General features: G+C 41.2%; 2 protein-coding genes across 11 annotated transcripts in view; one reads left to right on the top strand and one right to left on the bottom strand.

The window, feature by feature from the left end:
* dlg2 (discs, large homolog 2 (Drosophila)) overlaps positions 1 to 9,226 on the bottom strand; it is a 1,642,261-nt gene extending 1,633,035 nt beyond the window's left edge. For all 7 annotated transcript variants that reach the window (XR_015079731.1, XM_085998865.1, XM_085998867.1 and 4 more), the window contains exon 1: positions 8,801 to 9,226. Coding sequence is in view for 6 of the 7 variants with exons in the window: in XM_085998865.1 (XP_085854991.1) it covers positions 8,801 to 8,819 (19 nt within the window). In the remaining variant the exon portion in view is untranslated. The remainder of the gene's footprint in view (positions 1 to 8,800) is intronic.
* A 101-nt stretch (positions 9,227 to 9,327) lies between these two features.
* Positions 9,328 to 18,402, top strand: tmem126a (transmembrane protein 126A). Of its 4 annotated transcripts, none has more exons than XM_085998880.1 (6): positions 9,328 to 9,370; positions 10,479 to 10,536; positions 10,655 to 10,773; positions 15,905 to 16,098; positions 16,495 to 16,609; positions 18,043 to 18,402. In XM_085998880.1, the coding sequence occupies exons 3-6, from the start codon at positions 10,664 to 10,666 to the stop codon at positions 18,242 to 18,244; spliced, it is 621 nt and encodes a 206-aa protein (XP_085855006.1). In that variant the 5' UTR covers positions 9,328 to 9,370; positions 10,479 to 10,536; positions 10,655 to 10,663; the 3' UTR covers positions 18,245 to 18,402. The 4 variants fall into 4 exon arrangements, with proteins under 4 accessions (XP_085855006.1, XP_085855003.1, XP_085855005.1 ...); XM_085998877.1 differs by lacking the exon at positions 9,328 to 9,370 and adding an exon at positions 10,161 to 10,247 and having other exon boundaries at positions 10,479 to 10,581; XM_085998879.1 differs by lacking the exon at positions 9,328 to 9,370 and adding an exon at positions 10,162 to 10,247.
* Positions 18,403 to 21,097: the final 2,695 nt, after the last annotated feature.

The raw sequence follows: 21,097 nt of genomic DNA, 5'->3' as shown, positions 1-21,097 counted from the left end.
ATGATGTTTATTCATTTGCTTGTCTTCTGTAAAATACATTCACTAAATTTAAAATGAGGTTTTAAGTTGTGAGGCTCTTATCTTTACCAAAAACTGGAGCGATCCCATGGAAGTAAAGTACAATTTCAGAAGCTAAAAGCAAATCAGCAGAAAGGTTTCTTATCCAGGGCACAATACCGAAACCGTATCAAGATATCAAAGCTAATGAAGCTACTCTTCAAGACAAACGGAGTTGGGACTCATCTATGAGAGTGACCTAAAATAGGAGAGCCAGAAAGTCTAGGAGTAAGAAGGGAAGAAATAGCCAAAAATGTAGCAGACCCCTGAATCAACTGTAAACTATCTTTTATTGTGTACAAAAGGAACTCCTTGCTTATGGAGGATATAGGCTGTACTCTCAATTCAAACGGATTTTTTTTGTTCGAAGAAATGGTGCCTATAATGCAAGTAAATATATCTGACAATATGAAACTATTACTTGAGATGTCACTAAGATTTGGAAAATAGCACACAGATAATCAGCATTAAATGTTGCTACTAAACTGTGATTTAGCATGAAGCTAGCCCTAATCTGGCCACTTGCAAGACATTTGGTAGTGTATCACCCCAGCAAAAAAAACCACTGGCCACATACTTACTTAGCAGCAGCCTTCAAGAGTATAACTCCGTACTATCTCAGATATTATTGGGGTCATAATCCCACAAATGCTAACTTTAGTAGCCAGTCAAACTGGCTTTCTTCTTAAAGGGCGGGGGAATCAAAAAGATCATTCTGGATTATCCCTATATATACACACATTGTAGGGAAGTGACTGACCGTGGCATTTATAACAAAGTTCTTTTGCGCCAACAGCCCTAGATCATCCACTTTCTGTAGTCACGGGTCCAGTTCTCAATTTGATCAATAGAAAGGCTCAGAACCAAGACTTACAAAACATATAGCTCAAAACCATACGCAATTAACTCTGGTGAGCATGATTAATCTTGCATATTAACACAAAATTACAACCTCCCAAGCAACTAAAGGAAAACAAAAATATGTACTGTAATATGGACAGTCAATTCATTACACTTTGAAACAGTCACTATTTAAAGTTAATTGTGTGTCCATTATTTAAACCAGAAAATTCACATCTGCAAATATTGTTATAGTTTACTTCAGGAGCTAATGTTAATGCAAATATAGATGCTTGCCTGCAAAACTTTAAGATCACATATATAAGTTTTATTTCTAGTAAATAGTGCATCCTTGTTCACAATTCCTCAAACAGCAAGTTCCTATTTCATTCATATTACCGGGAAGATGTCAAGGGCAGTAAAGGGTGACCAATAATGCGGCAACTGTGGAACTAAGACTTTGACGCCAAGTGACATTTAATACAAAGGAAAGTGTAATTACATACCTAAAATCAAAGCATTACATTACACATTAAAACAAAAATTCACCATTATTGTAAGCACAAGGGGCTGGAATTTCCTGTGGGGGTGTAATCAGCATGTTACGCTGAAATTTACACCGTCATCGTACCACTTTTTCTGACAATTCCTGCCAATCTCTAATATATGCTGGAACATAAAAATCGGCATAAACAAGCAGAAATCAGCATTTACAGGAAACTTTGGTTTATCCGGAGGTTGTATGTCCGGAAACCTCGATCTAACGGCAGAAATCAGCAGCCGTTTTGTTATGTTTTTTTTCTTTTTTTTTCTTCTCCTAGCATTTTTTTTTTTTTTTTATAAACAGTCAGTCTCTGGAAAGCCTCTCTGAAGCTGTTGCTAAGCTACAGAGACACTTCCAAGGTACGGGCTGACTGTTTACAAGCTGTTGCTAAGCAACAGTGTTTGTTGTCAGATACGGAGATGAAAACCTCCGTATCCTTCAACATTAGCGCTGGTCTGTCCGGAAGTTTTCATAGGTCGGCATCACGCCGGTCCCGTCAGTGCCGGATATCGTGAAGTTTCCAGTACAATTAAGTCCCAAAGAATGTGCGGAACTCGCACCATATATTTTTTCTTGAAGTATGAAAATTAAGTTTGAAGCAATCAAACGGTCATGCACATTAGGCATGTTTAAGAAAATTGTGGAAACTTCTCAATTTTTAATGTGACTCACACTGATGCCTTAAAAATGCAATCAAAGATACAGAAAAGAGTGTTCAGGATAATTTTTTCAAATTGCTTAAAAAAAAATCACAATAAAACACCCAGAAGTATGACTGTTTCAAGCTGTGCATAAAATGCTGGACGTAATTCTACACCCATTTTGAACCAGCGTAATTACAGAAAATTTGCATGCGGGCAGAGCCATTATAATGAGCCATGATGCATCCTGGCGCAGTATGTGCAGAATACACTTAAACCTGAATTTCCACAATCTTTCACACCAGAAATTGGCTTTACGTCCCACTTGCACATGTCTTTAGGTGCAAATTCACAGGAAATTCTGACCAGATTTTAATAATTTTATATGGCTCTCATTTGAATGCAGCTTTTTGTTACCTCAAACAAGTGGAACTGTAGTTATTTATGGATCACACTTCTGAACTATTCAAGATATTAATTACTGAGGGGGGGGCAGTGAGGGCAAAGAAAGCCCACATACTTCCAAAATGCATGAACTTCCTAACATCCAAGTGCTCCTAAGTGTCTCGGAAATTTGTTAAAGAGTGGTTATACTGCAGTTATCCATTAGAGACTGTTATCTACTGGCTTTTGACAGCCCGACGCAGAGAGAAGCCTGGCTTACATAGACTAGGCTTATATCTCCTTGAGTATAGAAGGTTAAGTGGTGATCTAATTGAGGTGTTTGAGATGATTAAAAGGAACCGATAGTGTAGATAAATGATTTCCTCCGATGGTAAGTCCAGCACAAGGGGGCATAATCTTAAAATTAGAGCAAGGCCGTTCAGGGGTGATGTCAGGAAGCAACTCTTCACACAAAGGCTAGTGGAAATCTGGAACTCTCTTCCCCCAAAAGGTTGTTGAGGCTAGGTCAATTGAAAATGTTAAAACTGAGATTGATAGATTGTTAGGCATTAAGATACAGATCAGCCATAATCTAATTGATACACCACGTTGAGTGGTATGATGGCTCGCTCTGCTCAGCCGTGGCTCAGTTGGTAGCACTCGCGTCAGAGTCAGAATCATTGTGGGTTCAAGTCCCACTCCAGAGATTTAAGCACAAAAATCTAAGCTGACACAAATTAGCTTAACTATTTACAGTTGCCAATATACAATTAGTGGATAGCGATAGAGTAGTTGCTGATGATGGCATGTCTTCAAAATGCTCATTACCTAATTTATTTTCTGTAGTGACAAGGGGTCTTGTACCCCTGTAATAGTGAGGGACTCAATTCTTCAAACATCTGATGGAAGAGAGAGCTCCACCATGGTTCAAGTGTAAAGTCCCCATCTTTTAGCCATCATACCAAGAAGAGAGCTCCACCATGGTTCAAGTGTAAAGTCCCCATCTTTTAGCCATCATACCAAGAAGGTTCCCTGGTCAGTGCTGAATTAGAGGCACCACCATTGTGTAGTCCAGTGAGGTTATGGAAGAGGGGGAAAAAAAAATCAGGCATGGTTCCTATTCTTGATTATATAGCAGTTCCCATTAAAGTACATTTATATGAATGCAAGGAGAGTACAGATTTTGACTTGGCTATGACATCCGAGTCAGATAGATTGCTCCACTCACTGTTGAGGTTCACTCATGATTAAGTCTCCTTGGGCAAGGTACCAATTACAACCATTGGACAGTGGACCATATCTTAGAGGGAAGAAAAATGGAATTTACTTGCCTTTTTCTGCAGGCAAGAGTGAATATCACCTTCCTCCAGGGCACTTCTCTCTTTTGGAGCATGGAAGATGTAGCCAGGGATGATAATTAGATAGCTCATTCTATTGCCTCAATTCCCCTTCCAAGAAATGGGCGATGTCATCTTGATTCACAAGGGTATTCCATTTTTATCTAAACTTTTTCTTGTTCTGGCCCCATCAATGTTAGCCGTGGCTCAGTTGGCAGCACTCCCACCTCAGAGTCAAAAGGTTGTGGGTTCAAGTTCCACTCCAGCAGACTCTAATGCAGTACTGAGAGAATGCTGCACTGTCAGAGGTGTCGTTTTTCGGAAGAGATGTTAAGCGAGGTCTCTTTTGCTCTCAGGTGGACATAAAAGATCCCATGGCACTATATCGAAGAGGAGCAGGGGAATTATCCCCAGTGTCCTGGTCAATATTTATCCTTCAATCAACATCACAAATAGATTATCTGGTAATTATCACATTGCTGTTTGTGGGAGCTTGCTGTGCGCAAATTGGTGGCCGCGTTTCCTACATTACAACAGTGAATACGCTTCAAAAGTACTTCATTGGCTGTAAAGTGCTTTGGGATGTCCCAAGGTCATGAAAGGCGCTATATAAATGCAAGTCTTTCTTTCTTCTCACCCAAATCATTACTCCAAGAGAACTACCAACAGCTACTTCTCTCCATGAACAACCACCGCACCCAAGTGCAAAGAGCTCATTTTGCTTTGTCTGAGAGCGAGACCATCCACACGGCGCCCACTGCCACTACCTCCCTCTTCCCAAACGCTCTCAACCTCACCCCAGTTTCCCACTTATGCTCCACCAGTCTCAGATCACTCTGCAATTTCTCTCCACCCACCTCCCAAAGCATCACCTCCTGTCTCTTCATTTTCACTTCCAACTTCCACTCGCTGATATTGCAAGTAGTTCTTTTTGCTCAGGCACTGCCCTCCACCTTCCAAAACCACCATCAGCCCCCTCCTCAAAAAGCTCATCATTGACTCATCCGACCTCTCCCAACTACCACGTCATCTTGAACCTCCTTTTCCTCTCGAAGTCTTTGAATGAGTCATCATCCCCCCGGCTCTGTGCCCATTGCTTCCAAACTCCTGTTTCAGTCCAGCCTCCACCATGCTCACAGTACCAAGACTGTCCTGGCCAAAATCACAATGACATCATGTAACTGCAAACATTGTGCATTATCCCTCCTCAGCTTCTCCACAACACTGGATACAGTCAACCACATCATATCTCTTCTGCTGTCCAGTTCAGAGAGACCAGCATTCCTTTGTCCAAATGTAACTGGTCCCCATCTAGCAATGGCTTCTCTTTTCCTGCACCCTTCTAATTACTTATGAATTCCTCAAACATCGAACTACACGCTGCCTCCAGTGAGTCTTTGCAGGCACAGGATCAGCTTCCACATGGACGATGATGACACTCAGCTGGAACTGTCCCTCATTTCCACAACTACTTCTGTGTTGTTGACTCCGCGTGTGACACGTCGTGGATGATTCAAAATTTCCTCCAACTGAACATTAGGACCAAAGTATTGCTTTCACAGCCACCACAAATGCCAATCTTTTGCCACTGACTTTATCCCCTTCCTCTGCCACTTTTGGAGTCAGCTCCGGACGGCAAGAAACCTTGGCGTAATGTTTGATCCCAAGCTGAGCGACAAACCCCACAATCCGACACCAAGATGACTAACTTCCACCCCTAAAACATTCTTTACCTCCACTCTTCTCTCATCCCCATTGCTGCAGAACTCATACCCATGCTTTTGTCACCACTATACTCCATTTTCTCCAATATCCTCCACACTATCGCCCTAAATTTCAACTTGTTCAAAAATCCGGTCTCACACTTGACAATCACCCTTGTCATCATTGACTTACATTAGCTCCCTCTTTCCCAGTACAGTAAATGTAAAATCCTCCTCCTGGTCTTCAAATCCCTCCATGGCCTAGTCCCACCCTAGCTACTTCAGTCTTGTGTCCTCTCCTACACCATTTGGTCTTTGACTTTGGCCTGGTGCATCCCCATGCCCCTCCGTTTGTGCCACCACTTGTGTTCAGCCCTACCATCTGGAATTCTCTTCCTAACCTCCACTTCTTTCTCCATCTTTAAAAACCTATTTTCCCAGAATAGCTTTTAGACAAATTGTTCATTCTGCCCTCCTGCCCCGTAAAGTTTCTTGGGACAGTCTCTACGTTAAAAGCTGTTGTGATATACAATCAGGCCCTTGTTACATTACAAGCTGACCTCTGTCCGATCACCACCTAGATGCAATGACAACTGATCTCTCCGCACACGCACATAGCACTGCTTTTTCTCACATTAGGAGAGAGTGGACAGGGATATCCATTTCGTATCAACATTAAAAAGACAAGATATTACATTTTAAAAGGTTCCTAGGTAGTTGAAACTCGGCACTTTTAAAATGACATTTTGCAGAGCTGGGGCTATACTGCAACTTGTCCAAACTCCGATCACATCTACCCGATTCCTGCTAGCAAAATAGTGCAAAAATGCTGCTTTGCCTTCAAGTAGATAGTAGTGCAATGCATACAGTAAGCTTACAAGTATAAAATAGTATAAATCAACTCTTGATTTAGTCTAAACATCAGAACCTTAATTTAAACATCAGAACCTTAATTTATTGCTTGTGCATGGAGTCTTTCATAAAAAAAATACCAACCTAAAGTCCTTCTTTAGTCTCCATCCCTATATCATTCCATTTCAACAATTTAACCAGCCAGATGTGGGAATACCCTGTGATAACTCCCATCTGTTTTTTTCTAATTCTTTACATCTTGCTTGTCTTCCACCCCATCCCAAATAAACCAGCTGAGAACTCACCATGAAGGATAGCATCAAGCACAAACCCCAATCTCCTATCACTCCATAGCAGAGCAGGAAGAAACCTTGCCCTGCCACTCACGCAGTACCTTAAAATATTCCATCACCAGGTCACCTACTTGCAAAATGGTGATGCCGCACAGATTCTTTTTCTCCTAGATCCAATGTGGATATGCACAAGACCAAAATGTAGACAAATCAAAGTGTGTAAACATCTATGAAACATGTTATTAAAAAGTGAACTATCTGGACCTTGGAGCTGGTCAGATATCAAAGCATTTATAATAAATCTGTATAAACTAGTACCTACAACAAAACTGTTCTCAGCAGCAACCCTTTTAAGAATTAACAGAATAATTACTGATGTATTACTACAAAAACATAAAGCATGTAATATAGGTCATTTTACTGTACAAAATTTGCATTTCCAACATTTATAAGCAACAAAAACTAATCCAATGAAGACTATGTCGGTACCATAATGAATAACAAAATCCTCCGATTTTGGATTACAATACAATTTTTTGATCAAAATTGCAAATAGATTGCTTCAAGCAGTGGAATAAGGGAATACACAATCATCCAGTTCTGTTGTATTCTAGTGTCAGCCGTGGCTCAGTTGGTAGCACCCTCGCCTCTGAATCAGAACATTGTGGGTTCAAGTCCCACTCCAGAGACTGGAGGACAAAAATCTAGGCTGACACTCCAGTGCAGTACTAAAGGAGTGCTGCACTGTCGGAGGCAACGTCTTTCGGATGAGATGGTAAACTGAGACCCTGTCTGCTCTCAGCTGGACGTAAAAGATCCCATAGCACTATTTCAAAGAACAGCTGGGTGTCCTGGCCAATAGTTAGCCCTCAATTAACATCACTAAAACAGATTATCTGGTCATTATCACATTGCTGTTTGTGGGAGTTTGCTGTGCACAAATTGGGTGCCTCGTTTCCTACAACAGTGTCTACACTTCAAAAAGTACTTCATTGGTTGTAAAGCGTTTTGGGACGTCCGGTGGTCAAAAAAGTGCAAGTCTTTCTTATAGGCTGTACTTGCAGTATGTGCAGTACTGGAAGTCTGTTACAGCCAAAGTGCTGGGCGCTCAAAAGCTTATTAAAACAGCGTGTAGGAAAAAGTCTGTGATAAGAAAGCCTAATGTCCTTGGGCGAGTAAAATACACAGCAAAATTTACACTGAATTTTTTGCGAGAATACGGAATCAGTAGTGTGTGCATTAGGGCATTACTTTTTTTTGATTAATAACCTGCTACATTTCAGTGTCTGATTTCCCTCAAGGTTGGTTACAGAACAAAACATGTTATGTTCACTCAGTAGTTCAAAATCATGCACTATGCAGTAGATAAATCACGATACTAAATGCAAAATAACCACAATTCAACTACGAATACAAAATTAATTTTAGGTGTAGCTTTTTCCATTTGTCTATTTACGGAGTTTTAATGAACTCTGAAAACAAGAAATACTTCACCGTTGTAGTCCATCAGGTGGGGCTTTTGTTAATTGACTTTGAACATACTTCATGAAGCTTACTTACTCGCATACCCACCTGTTCAGGCTAAAATGCACAGCAAATCAAACGCATCACACACCTGTTCGTAACCGTACGTGACAGGAGTAGAAACTCTAAGCTTAGGAGAACCCATTTTGTTTTGCTCGCTGTTTAGTGTACATTAAGTAGGCCAGGAGCAAATAAGAAGTCACCAGCACCGGTGGAACAGTAAAATAACAAAGGAGAGAAAAATTGTCACAAAATGCATTCTTAACCTAGTTTATTTTACGCAGGACCTTCCCCGCCTCCCCAAAACTAGGAGTTATTCGTAAAATATATCGTGATGGAAGTCAGCTATTAGCGCCTAGCTTGACAAAAGCCAAATTCTCCTTCACTTGGTTGAACAGGAATTGAATCGAGTAAAGAACTTTGCATCCTCTACATAAGTATGCACAATACTGAAGCAATCTTGGCTTTTTTTTTAAAAAAAAGGATCTCTCATTAAAGTACGACACAAAACTCGGATTCCTGAAAGCAAGCGCAGTTAAGGTGACAGCTTGGCACTTTGACAGTCATAACATTTCACTAAAGTTTAATACACACGAATCACGGCGATTTTGGAAACCTAACTCACCTTGTTTTTTCACCGGCATTTTTTTTTTCCAAAGTGCGGTGTTTGATTTTTATTAGCACCAATCTTCTCCAGCTCTTGGGATGCTGACACCAGACACCACTCGTTTTCTCCTCTTCTCACTCCCATCAAGCTGCAGCCAAAACTTCGCCAATATTTAAACTTCCTCGCAGCGAAAGCCCAAAGTCTACAAGTATTAAAGAATATACAAACAAATCTCACACATACACATCCACAAAACTCCCACTAAAAAGCTTTGCGAAGAAACCAATTCTTTTTTTAAATTGAGAAAGGAATTTCCAAATGTTATATAACGGGTAATTCAGGGTCCAGTTCAAACTCAAAACACCCATAGGATTTCGTACTGCTTTTTAAAAAGGCAGGATCTTCGCAATTTTTAATCCAAATCGATTAGTTCGAGGAGAGCCTAGACACTCGCTGTAACTCCCATCTTGGCAAAAGACGGCGTTTCTTCTTCCCCCTCGTGTTTTCTTTTGGTAGTTTGTTAAAATTTCCAGCCAGGTGATGACGCGCCGTCAAACAGACTGAGCCGGGAGCAAGAGCGGATCAGAGGTAAGAGCACCAGCTGGTCACTCAGCCCACACTAACTGCCCTCCAACACTCAACCAGCAGTATCGTTATCCATTCATATCAACTTCTCATTCCTGGAAGGAGCTGCTCCTGCCGATCTCGGCCACCATCCCGTGTAACTGTTTTGACGCACGTTTTAAAAAAAAAAATCAAATCAAACTGAAATTTTCCTCAAACTTGGATAAAGGACCGGGAATCGCTCGGGTACATCGAGAGTAATCTTCCCAATACGAATACGCCACAAAAAAACTTGCAAAATTTAAAAAAGAGTGACCGTTGTTAACTTTCGGCCGTGATTTCCCTTCCCCAGTTACACTAAGGGCCACAACTTCTCAGAATGACAACAGAAAACAAATTCAAAAGTGAAATACTGCGAAGCAATAGGAAAATAGTTCGGGGCGGGATTAACATGAGACGCAGGTTAAAGAGCCAAACAGAAGCAATGCGACACCTGCCGGGTAGATTTACTCAATTATATTTTCTTCTCGTAATTTAAATATGAATAAAACATGACAATTTAAAACGCACCTCCCAGTGGAAGGTAATATTTTGTAGATCTGCTTAGCCTTGCACGATGTAGCTGAATCTCACCCACAGCTCCCCGTCCCCCCTTTTAGGTTTCGCCTCCCTCTTTGGCTCCGATTTTTACCCGATTCTCGCACAACGGCCGCAGACTTCGCTTCGTTACGGAAGCGGCTCGCGCCACGTTTGATTGACGTCCAAGATCATCACGTGAAACCGAGCCGCCCACGGGCGCACAACTGACCAATTGGAGCTGAGAAACGGGGCGGAGCTTCCGTTGTCCTCGCACGGTGGGGGAGGTGAAAGGAGTGCTTGATGGGGAAGGTGACTTGGTCAGGTGATTAATATGTCTGCGCCCAGGCTGCTTCGTCAATGTAGCAAGATAACGTTATATATCCACCAGTTCCTCACATTTGTGATATCTGTAAATTAGTGACATTGTTTTCTTCATATCAATCTACTCGACAGCTGTTTCACTTGTTCGCAGTTAAGCTTCGAGCATCACGCTCGGGTATTTTTTATATCTCATCTTACAAGACATTAATGTACTTTCACTGATTTGTTGAAGGTGTTGCCACGGCCTCTCATTTGCGAAGAACTGAACGTATCACAGTCAGACGTGCACGGTATATTTATTTATACAAAATTCTGCGTATTCTCAAGTTTTCATGGTAATTTTTACTTGATATTTTAGTGCAGCGAGATGTTTTGCGTTATCCCATTTTAAATCTGAAACTGTTGTAGGCATCGAGAATGGCGGATAATCCAACATTACTTACACGAGATCTGCAGCCGAGTATTCCCAGTCCAAATGCGATGGAAATGCTCCTCGAACGGTTTCAACGGCTTCCAGAATTAGACAAGTATGTATCTAATCCACAGCCACGCCATTATTTATTTAACACTGTGATTGTGCTACGCCTGGAGGTAGTGTTTCATCATTTCAATATAATGCCGTTAAAGAATTTAGATGAAGGACCTTCAGTTCACATTTTCTTAAACTAAATGAAATTTAGCTAAACAAGTTATGTTAATAAATGCTTACAAAAAAAGCAAGTGTTTTAAAACAAGTATCTATAAGGTGACGCAGATAATTTTAAAACAAACCTTTCAATCAGAAAATTAGCTTAACTATTTAGAGTTGCCAATTTACAGCTAGTGGGTAGGGATAGAGTAGCTGCTGATGATGGCATGTCTCCCAAATGCTCATTGCCTAATTTATTTTCTGTAGTGACGTAAGTTCTGATCTGTAATAGTGAGGGACTCAGTTCTTCAAACTGGTGTCAGACGAGAGAGCTCCACTGTGGTTCAAGTGTAAAGTTCTCAAAAAGGTTCCCTGGTCAGTACTGAATTAGAGGCACCACCATTGTGTAAAGTCTAGTGAGGTTATGGAAGAGGGTGAAAGGTTCCTATTCTCTTGATTATAAAGCAGTTCCCATTAAAGTTCTCATCTTTGATTAGGCACTCTACAGCCCTCTGGACTCAACATAGAGTTCAACAATTTCAGATCATAACTTCGGCCTCTATATATTTTTTATCCACACTTTTTGTTTGGCCCCCTTTTTTTCTTCCTTCCCTTCAGCTGTACCTTCATTCTGCCAGCGCAATTCACACATCATCTAGAGCCATCCTTTGTTCCTTACCACCTATCCTTGCCTTGAATATCTCAATGTCTCTTATTCTCTCCTGCATTCTATCCTATCACTGACCTTCCCTTTTGTTCTTTCATCCCCTTCCCCTTTTCCCAGCCCCCAACCTTGCTTTCCATTTCCTGCTTTTTTCCAGTTCTGACGAAAGGTCATCAACCTGAAACGTTGTTTCTCTCCACCGATGCTGCCTGGCCTGCTGAGTTTTTCCAGCGTTTGCTGTTGTTTTGGATTTCCAGCATCCGCAGTATTTTGCTATCCCATTAAAGTACATGTGTTTGGATGCAAGGAGATGGCAAAATTTGATTTGACTATGACATCCAAGTCAGATAACTTGTTCCACATACTGTTGAGGCTCACTCATGATTAATAGTCTCCTTGGAAGAAATGAGGAGATGACATCTTGATTCACAAGGATATTCAATTTTTATTTAAATGTTTTCTTGTTCTGGCCCCATCAATGTTAGCCGTGGCTCATTTGGTAGCACTCATGCCTCAGAGTCAGAAGGTTGTGGGTTTAAGTCCCACTCCAGTGGACTCCAGTGCCATCTTTTGGATGAGACGTTAAATCGAAGCCATACTTAACAAGTGGTTACTGAAGCAAACTATATTATTTAAAAGGGAACTGAAGTATTTGGAAAGGAATATAAAAATTTTTATGGGGAATGAGACTAGAATAGATATCTAATCGTAAAGCTAGCACCAACTTGATGAACCAAATGGCTGCCTACTACACTAGAATTTTCTAACAACCACAAAACCTGTTCAAGGATCATTTTTTTAATGTGTGAGCTACTGCAGTTGGAGGTTTAGGCTTATAAAATTCAGAAATCAAATGGCAGTAATTCTATATCTGATAATGCCAGGGCTCCACTGGAGATCAAAGAGCTGGCATGTTAATATCTCCCTCAGTTATCCTCAACTTTGGGATTGCTTGAATTTTTTTTTTTTTTTTTTTTATAAACAATGGCCCAGAAATTCGGGTCCCAACGCGTGAGTACGCACGGGGTACTCGCGTGGACCCGATGGACGTGCCGGTTCCTTGCATGCACGGGATACCGGCACTGCCGATCCTCTGAACGAAGGGGTTCAGAGGTTGAACGCGTGCGCACGGGAGTCTGCGTGTGCGCTTTGAACTTAGGTTTTTCCGTGAGGGTAAGTCTTTAGATTTTAGAAATGTAAAAACCAGGCGTAAGGACTGCATTTTAAAAGGTAAGTGGTCAATTCATTAAAATTAAAACATTTTTTCCACAGGTTTGTTATTTTTAAATACTTTAAAGCAAGGTAAGTTTATTTTTAGCCCTGTTTTTTTTATTAAAAAAATTTTCAAAAATTTAAATTGTTTAAAAGTTATTTAATGTAATTTATAGTTTATTTAAAAAGTGTGATTTTTAAAAAAATTTATTTGAAGGTTAACTACTGTTTTGGGCCCTCAGCATTCATACGTTTTGACAGGTCTTTCTGTCAATCTTATGAATGGGCTTTTCCCTCCTCCGATTGGCTGCCCATGGCTCACGTGAACCCAGGGGACGTATCGCACTAACTACGCCCCTGGGACACGCCAGCACAGCGCGCCAGCCTCTGGGCCAGGCCCCGGAGAGGAATTCTACGCAGGCCCAGAGCTCAACTGCCGGCGCGCTAGGTAAGTGTAGGTCGGGGGCTTGCACCCGCGGGAAGCCCCCGACCCGAATTTCTGGGCCAATATCCCTGGCACATCATTTCTCCTGCAGTGGGAGAAGGCAAAGTACTCTGCTGCAATTTTATTATCTGTAACTCCTAGAAAAAGTACATACAGGTTCTTGGCTTCCATTCGACAAACATATTTCAATTTCCATTCAACAAACATATTTCAATTCATCTTGGGGCAGATGCGGCAGAGATACCTCTTGCCTTTCAGGAAGCCTGAAGGGAACTGGATTCTCTGCTCATCTGTAATATTTAGGGACTAATTCAGTTCACAAACGCTTCTTCCTAGGATGGGAAGAAACCAGGCTATTAGCATATGCTCTGAGGAGGCAGCAGTCATCCTAGTTCTGGCAAAAGCCAAAGTATTCCCAGCTACTCTTTAGGAGTACTTGCCCTAACCCATTCCTGAAGCAGATTGCGGTGTACTCTTCCTCGTTGGGTGCATCCATCACTATAGAAAAAGTGCTCCAAACTTTAAGGCTAATGAGGCTACTGCCCCAGATGGTTTCTCTTGATAGCCTTTACAAAAAGTTGACACCCCAAAATTGTTTCCCTTTTTAAAAAAAAAGTGTTTCATTGGATCCAACCCTGCAATTTGGAGATGTGCTTCTGTCTCCCCTATACTGAAAAATGACAAACCTAGTGAGTGTACTGCCTATAAGCCTGTTGCCCCTTAAATTGCAATTCATCTGAATAGTTTGAGTTACAAATTCACTCTGTGGTCACGTTTTATTTGTGAGATGCACCACACCATATTTTCTTTGACTACCCCAGACAATTCTTGCTTGATCTTTTCTTTAGCTGCTGGAACAGAATGGGGTGGCTTTTGTTGAAAAGGCTACTGAAACTTTATCTGATGGAACTCCCATGTTATACTCCTCCCTTGCTCATCAATTGTTTCTAATGGCATTTCAGAAGGTTGCCCTCTACCTTTTGCCTTGGTTCTTTCTGCTTGCATTATTGTCACTCTGAACATGTATGGAATCAGAGTGTGGCCAAAGAAAATAAAATCTTTATCTATGATTGGCGTTCTTGTAGGCACCAGGTTTTCCTCCTCTGTGCACTGGAATATTATAGTTCTCGTTGGGTTTTTATATTAATTATGTAAAATCAGGGACCTAGGCCCTTGCTCAAGCTTTACTCTGCACTGTTCAGACTTTATGAAGAAATGTTTAAGATAGCCAGCCACAGATGTACACTGAACAAGTTTCTTATCAATGCAACATATTATGATTGCAAACTTCTAGCAACAAATGCACAATTAATATTCAAATTCTTGAGACTATTAAGACAGTTGGGAGAAGCCAAGACTATGTATAGATCAGAAGAGTGGGTTTAAATCCAGCAAAAGAAAATAAACATCAAAGCAATCTAAGGGGAAAAAGTAGACTTTAATTATACTTGAATGGTAGTAACATCTGGAATTAATGTTTGAGTTAGTCATGCATATTAGCAGGAATTTGTTACAGGAGTTGCAGAAACATGGTTCACCCCAGAAAATGGAAATTAACTCTAAAATAAGCAGGACAGTAAGATATTCCCAAAGGCCAAGAAAAGAGCTTTGGAAATGCAGTAATCCCAGGGAAGTAAAATAGTCTGACTTGAATAAGCTGCTAGTTGCGGAGCAAGATAGGAGTTTCCTACTGGATGGGGATAAGAATACATTTGATAATGTAGTAATTGGTGACTTCATCAACTCAATATAATCTGGGAATCCCTTAATAGATGTGTGGCAATAGACTCAGTACTGAATGTGATAGTCACTTTTTCACCCAATGTCTTGTAGTCCCCACTGGGGACAATTCACATCTAGATCTGGTACTTTCATCCATATTAGTAGCTTAAACAATTAAATTAAAATCTGGTACAGAAACTGGGTGATCTTGTGGGTTAGATATTAACTTTTCACCATAAGGGTCGTATAAAAAGTGAGTTTGAGCAGTCTCAATGGGCACGGGTCTCAGTACTAAAGCTCAGGCTTAGTAATTTAGTGTACTGCTGCCCTCACTCAGTTTTGCCCCATGACTATCCTTTTCTGGAGTAGCTTTAATACATGTTCATGACTGGTAGTACCAGTTCTTGTTAACTCAGTACAGGAAACTTTGTAATCTGGGACCAACGTGGTGCCGGTTGATCAAAAAGTCCGGATTACAGAGAGGTATACTTACTAAGGTACGAGAGCCCCGTACACGGCCACAGATCCAGGCGTCCCTGTTGCATGGCAACAGGTGCAGGAACCCCAGTTACACGGCCACAGATCCAGGAACCCCGGTTACACGGCCACAGATCCAGGAACCCCGGTTACACGGCCACTAATATGAAGTAAAACTTACCTGAACCTACTCCTGAATTTTGCCGGTTAAGAGATTTCTGGTTATTTAGGTGCTGGTAAAAAGAGAGTTTCCTGTATCAGTTATTAGTTGCTCCCCATGTCTGTCAATTGTCTACTCTGCTCATCTATAAACCGTTTCTTCCTTTCCACAAGTTGTATTTCAAAATGTTGCCACAGATGTGATATGAGGTAGCTCCTCCCCATGTTCCTCAGAAGTTTCAGGAAGCACTGTGAAGATTAAGTAACAGTTGACGTGAGATGTTCTGCACATTTGTTTGTTAGCAGTTGAGATTTGTAATAAACAAGGTTTATTGTTTTCCACCCCCACAGAAAGTTTTTTACATATGGACCCATCTACCTTGGGATAAATTCGGCATTTGCTGGTTTAATAGCCAACAGTTTCTTTCGAAGAGTGCTCAATATTGCACAGGCTCGTTTTACTTCCAGTTTGCCTATGGGAGTTCTTCCATTCCTGTCAACTATAGCAGGGTATAATGCTGTTGTGTCAAAGCCTTTGCTTTCAGGTTAGTAAAGGCTTTCATAAAGATATTACAAAAGCTTTGTTTATACTACAGCTGCCCAGGCCCAAATGAAAGATAGTCACATTCCTATTTTTAGTACTGATATTTTATAGCAGTCTGTGCACTGTGGAATTATTTGAAATGTGTTGTGATTAGCTATACAAAGAGAGATTTGGGAAAGTGAAGGAAAGAGAAACTGGGATTCCTAACCAATGTGCACTATATAACAAATTTTACTTTGTTGGAAAAGAAACGAGAACTAAGCAGGAAAAGGGAGGAAACTAGCAGCAAAAAGGGCAGACTTGGGGATGCTTATATGCCATCTTTATAAATGTTAGATTATTAAATTATAAAACAAGATGTTTTCAAATTGAAAAACTGATGCATTTTTTTGTTTAGGCGATCTCAACTGTCCCACGTGTGTCCTAGTTAGAGGAGGATTAGTGGCTTCTCTCGCTGGAGGCTTATATCCTGTTCTCTTAGCCTTGCCTATAAATGCTGGTCTTGCAACACGGTGAGAACTACTGCTGTACTATTATAAAGCCATCTTACCACTAAGAATTGTTTTGATTCTATAGTTACTTCTGTTGCCTCAAACCTGATACACTGTTATGATTTATTTTTTGGGGGTGGAGGTTGGGAAATGTGTCCAATGTCAAAATTGATTTTCTATAATGCGAATAAATATTTCAAATATTCAGTGCAGAAAAATGTACTTACATACTCCTTTTATTGTAAAAATTCCTGTAACTAAACAAAGAATGTTGCCTGGTATCTAGACCTAACTAAAACAATGTATTTGGATGAGTCAGAAAATGAGATTCCTTCCACTCTCCCATAGCTGCACTTTAGCATTGGATATCACCTGGGAGTATGCTTTCTTGGCTCTGAGTGGGGGAAAAAACAACAATCCAGTAAGCTCACCTCCACACTTATCTAGTCCATCAATAAAGTCCCCACTCTCCTTCCAAATTAAACAATTCTATGTGAACAACTCGGTTTGCATTTGACGGACAGTTCCTTTTGGAATTTAAGGGGCCAGATATTAAAGGTCCAGGAAGTTCCAATTACTCTTCTGGGATGTAAAGACCAATTATAATTTTATCAGAGGGGGCAGTTGGAAAGTCCCTTGAGAGGAAGCAGTAGGAAACTTCAGAGAAGCCATCAGTATGTCACTTTGATATTCCTGAAATAAATGTTAATTATTTATAAAGGTTTAGCTTTAGTGTTGGATTTCCCCCCCCCCCCCACTTGAGCAGTTGCATGGAAATTGTTTACTGCAAATATTTCACTGTATGACTGTGCTTCATCTGCAAAATAAAGTGGCTTGATTTTAATTGAAATTTCTAAGACATTAGAAAGATCTCATGAAGGCATTAGCTCCAGCATTTAGAAACGATTACCAAACAATTAATATGCTGGGCACATTAGCAAAAGCTTACCTAGTTGAAGGATAGGATAGACACTGTCTACGGTATGGGGAGTTGGGACTTGCCGAAAGTGAGCCGTAAGGGCCAAATAATCCAGGGCAAGGTTGGAAAAAAAAACCAAAAATGTAACATGTTTGCAAACAAGCACAAAGAACAGGAACCGGCTTAATGAGCTGGGTCAGAGAAGCTCATGGACACATTTGGCCTGCAAGTTGCCTCGGAAAAGAGGGGATCGACTGTGGGGAGGGGTGCTTAAATTGTGTGATGGGGTCTTGGAATTTGTGTAATGGAGCTGGCATTTGAGTTATCATATGCAGCGACTCATTGGGTTTGTCACATGTATCTGGCCCCTAGTTGCAAAAGGTTAGATATCCTTGGTCTATAGTATTTACAGAACTTTCTCTATTCTAAGAAAACAATCAGTCCCTCAGACTGAGGCATTATGCATCTTTAAATCAAAGTGATATGTACAAGTACTCAGTTATTTATTAACTGCCTTTTACCCTTTTTGCACCAGGTATAATACAACCCCAATGCCAGAAAAGGGAAATATAATACGATTCTGGATTGCTGTTTGTCAGCCAGTTATGAGGAAATTGAGCTTTGTGTTAATCCTTCAAGCTGTCTTTGGCGTCTACCTGAGTTCCAAGCATTATGCAATTTACATGAAAATGTTAGCACTTCCTCCAACTCATACGGATCCTGAACTAAATGGATAAATTGAAGAAGTAAAACCATAGTATTTAATTTTTCCACTACTTGGCAACATATCATGCAAATCCACAACAGACTTAACATCTACAGTAATCTTACTTTTGTATCCAGTTTGTGATTGTACCATAAAGTCCAAGTGCTATAATAAATTGAGTAAAATGACTGTTCATGTTATAATTTGATTTCTCCCTATTCCCCCAATTTCCATGTTGTGCGTTTTCACTGTCCAAGAGGGTATCTTGGAAACCGGCTCTGCAATTCTTCCTGCCTTGCAAGAAAATACACGTCCTCCTCTCAGCACCACCAGCTTATCCCACCCACCTCCTTTACGGCTTTCCTTAATTGCCTGATGAATTACCAGTAACTGGTGAGCATACGGTGTAATTTAAAAAAATGCTGCCCTTCCTTCCTCCCCTACTATTTGCCCTACCCCTTCGTCCACCACGATCTCCTCTTTCTGTTCTCCCGCCCTTTGTCCTTCCTTTCTCTCACCTATCCTCTGCTTCTGCTCTTGGCAGACTCTGTTTTGGTGTCATTGATACAAACAGCACCAACAAAACCATCAACCTTCTCCGCAACCGCCTGATGTTGTACAGGACAGAGGGCATCAGCACCCGAGCACATTGCTGCCTGGGAAGCCAGAGATGACCTCATCATGCCCAGATTTAGTTAACATTACACTGTACACCCATATGGCTGCCACATGCTGTGCCAAGTTGGCACCACCCCACAGCAACACCATAAAGGATCCCTACAATAACCAAGCCATTCCTTTCACACTGCCCACAGTTGCTGGAGGTATCGTTATGTCTCACCATTCACTGCAACTCACTAAGCCAATTCCAAATGTGTCCAAGATGGGAAAGTGGTGAAAATAAAGATTTTAATGGTTGACAATACATTAACAGAAACTTGTTTAAAACACCCAAGTGGTCACCCTTGTGAATCTACTTGTGTGTCATCTTTCTCTTCCGTGTGCTTCTACGAGGTACTACCCCTGTTGCTTCAGCAGAAGCAGCCTGCTCACTTCCCTGCTGCGACTGCTTAGACACTCTTGACAGATGTCCTTTGGAGCCTGTGATGGCCCCGCCAAAGTCTGCTCCTGCAACTGTGCAGTGGCAGACTTGGGCATCGCTATCCGAGGAGCCATCTATGGCTCTGACTGAGGGGATGGCAATGGGGGAGAAGTGTAAGCACTTTGAGAGCAGCCCACACTTCCCTCTCACCATCATCTCATGGGCCACCCACACGTCCCTGCTAGCAAGGATCAGGAGAGCACTTCCCACACCTAATTCAGCAGCTTTCAATTGTCCACCCCAATTTACTTTCCTGCTCTGGCCTCCAGCATCACAGTCCTACTTGTGCCTCAGTCCACTTCATTTGCCCTCCAACTCGCTCAATCAGGACATTACACTTGCTCTTACCCCCAGTGTACAACACCAGAGAGCTATTAATTAAATTTGGTAAATGAGAATTGATGGATGGCTAAACCAGTCATACGCCAGATAAATGACTTCTCTTTCCACCCCCAGAGCATTACCTCTAGAGTCCCCTCAAGTATCCATCCTTGCCCACTTTCTCATCTACATTCTGCCCATTGATATCATCCAAAGACATGGGGTCAGGTTCAACTGCTTGTCTGATATCCAGTCCTGGATGAGGTGAAATTTCCTCCAGCTAAACATTGGGAAGACTGAAGTCGTTGTCTTCAGCCTGCACCACAACTCCGTAACCTCACCACAAATTCCATCCCCATTCCCAGCCATTTTCTCAAGTTGAACCAGACAATTCGCGACTTCTACATTCTACTTGACCCTGAGCTGAGCTTCTGACCACGTATCCTCTAACAAGACTGTCTACTTCCACCTTCATAACATCACCCGCCTCCACCCCCAGCCCATTTGCTGCTGAAACCTTTATCCCATGTGTTTAACTATTACAATGCTTTCCTAGCCAGCCTCCACCCTCCATAAAATTATCCCACATCAAGTTCCACGTAACAACTCATCCTTGACCTACATTGGCTCATGGTTCCCCCAATACCTCCAATTTAAAATAGTCATCCTCGTGTTTAAATCTCTTCATGCCCTTGCCCCTCCCCACCTCTAACAATTTACAGCCCTTCGTGAACTCGGCACTCTTGTGCATCCTCTCCTTTGCGCCACCATTAGCTGTCTAGGCCCTACACTCTGGAATTACCCCCTAAATCACTCCATCTTCTCTAATAACCTCCTAAGAATCCACTTTTTTGACCAAGGTTTCCCCAACCCCCACCTTAATATCTTTCTTTGGCTTTTTGTTTGATTACACTTCTGTGAATGACCTTGGGACATTTAAAGGTACTATGTAAATTCAAATTGTTGTTGATGGGATGTGCATTTGATCGAAAAATCAACCACCTCCATTACGTGCTACTTCTATAGGTATTTTCAATGTTAAAATGATATACAATAGCTATTTTATATTTGAGTATAGTACGCTGAGATGATGCTATCTGGCCACCAGGTTCCCATAAATCACTTGATAATTTTGTCCAGAGCTGTGAGCCTACCGAGATTGTGCAATCTGAGCATGTGCAGTGTATCTAATTTCCCAATATGCATCAGTACCAGTCAGTTGTACTGATACGATAATTTATTCACCTTTCTGCCCAGTAGTTTTTCTTAATCATTTTGAAAAACAAGCAGTTCAAGAGGTAAAATTTATATTGTGCTTTTTTAAAAAAAAAAGTGGCTCTTTGGCCAAAGTCACCCCACCCAATATCTGTGTGTATATATTCATGACAAAAAATAATCACAGTTTTCTGATTATACATCTGTTGTAGTTTGTGTCCTAAAAACTTTAGGATGTATATTAAG

The sequence above is a fragment of the Somniosus microcephalus genome, chromosome 10 (genome assembly GCF_052327205.1).
Source record: "Somniosus microcephalus isolate GS21.2 chromosome 10, FLI_Smic_1.0, whole genome shotgun sequence".
NCBI lineage: Eukaryota > Metazoa > Chordata > Chondrichthyes > Squaliformes > Somniosidae > Somniosus > Somniosus microcephalus.
Note: the sequence above shows the minus strand (reverse complement) of the source record. Positions and strands in the feature narration are given on the sequence as shown.

Bases quoted from the DNA above. Each gene is read 5' to 3' on its own strand.
- tmem126a (XM_085998877.1), top strand. The intron at 10,774-15,904 runs GTATGTATCTAA...CCACCCCCACAG, and splicing joins CGGCTTCCAGAATTAGACAA to AAAGTTTTTTACATATGGAC. The intron at 16,099-16,494 runs GTTAGTAAAGGC...TTTTTTGTTTAG, and splicing joins GTCAAAGCCTTTGCTTTCAG to GCGATCTCAACTGTCCCACG.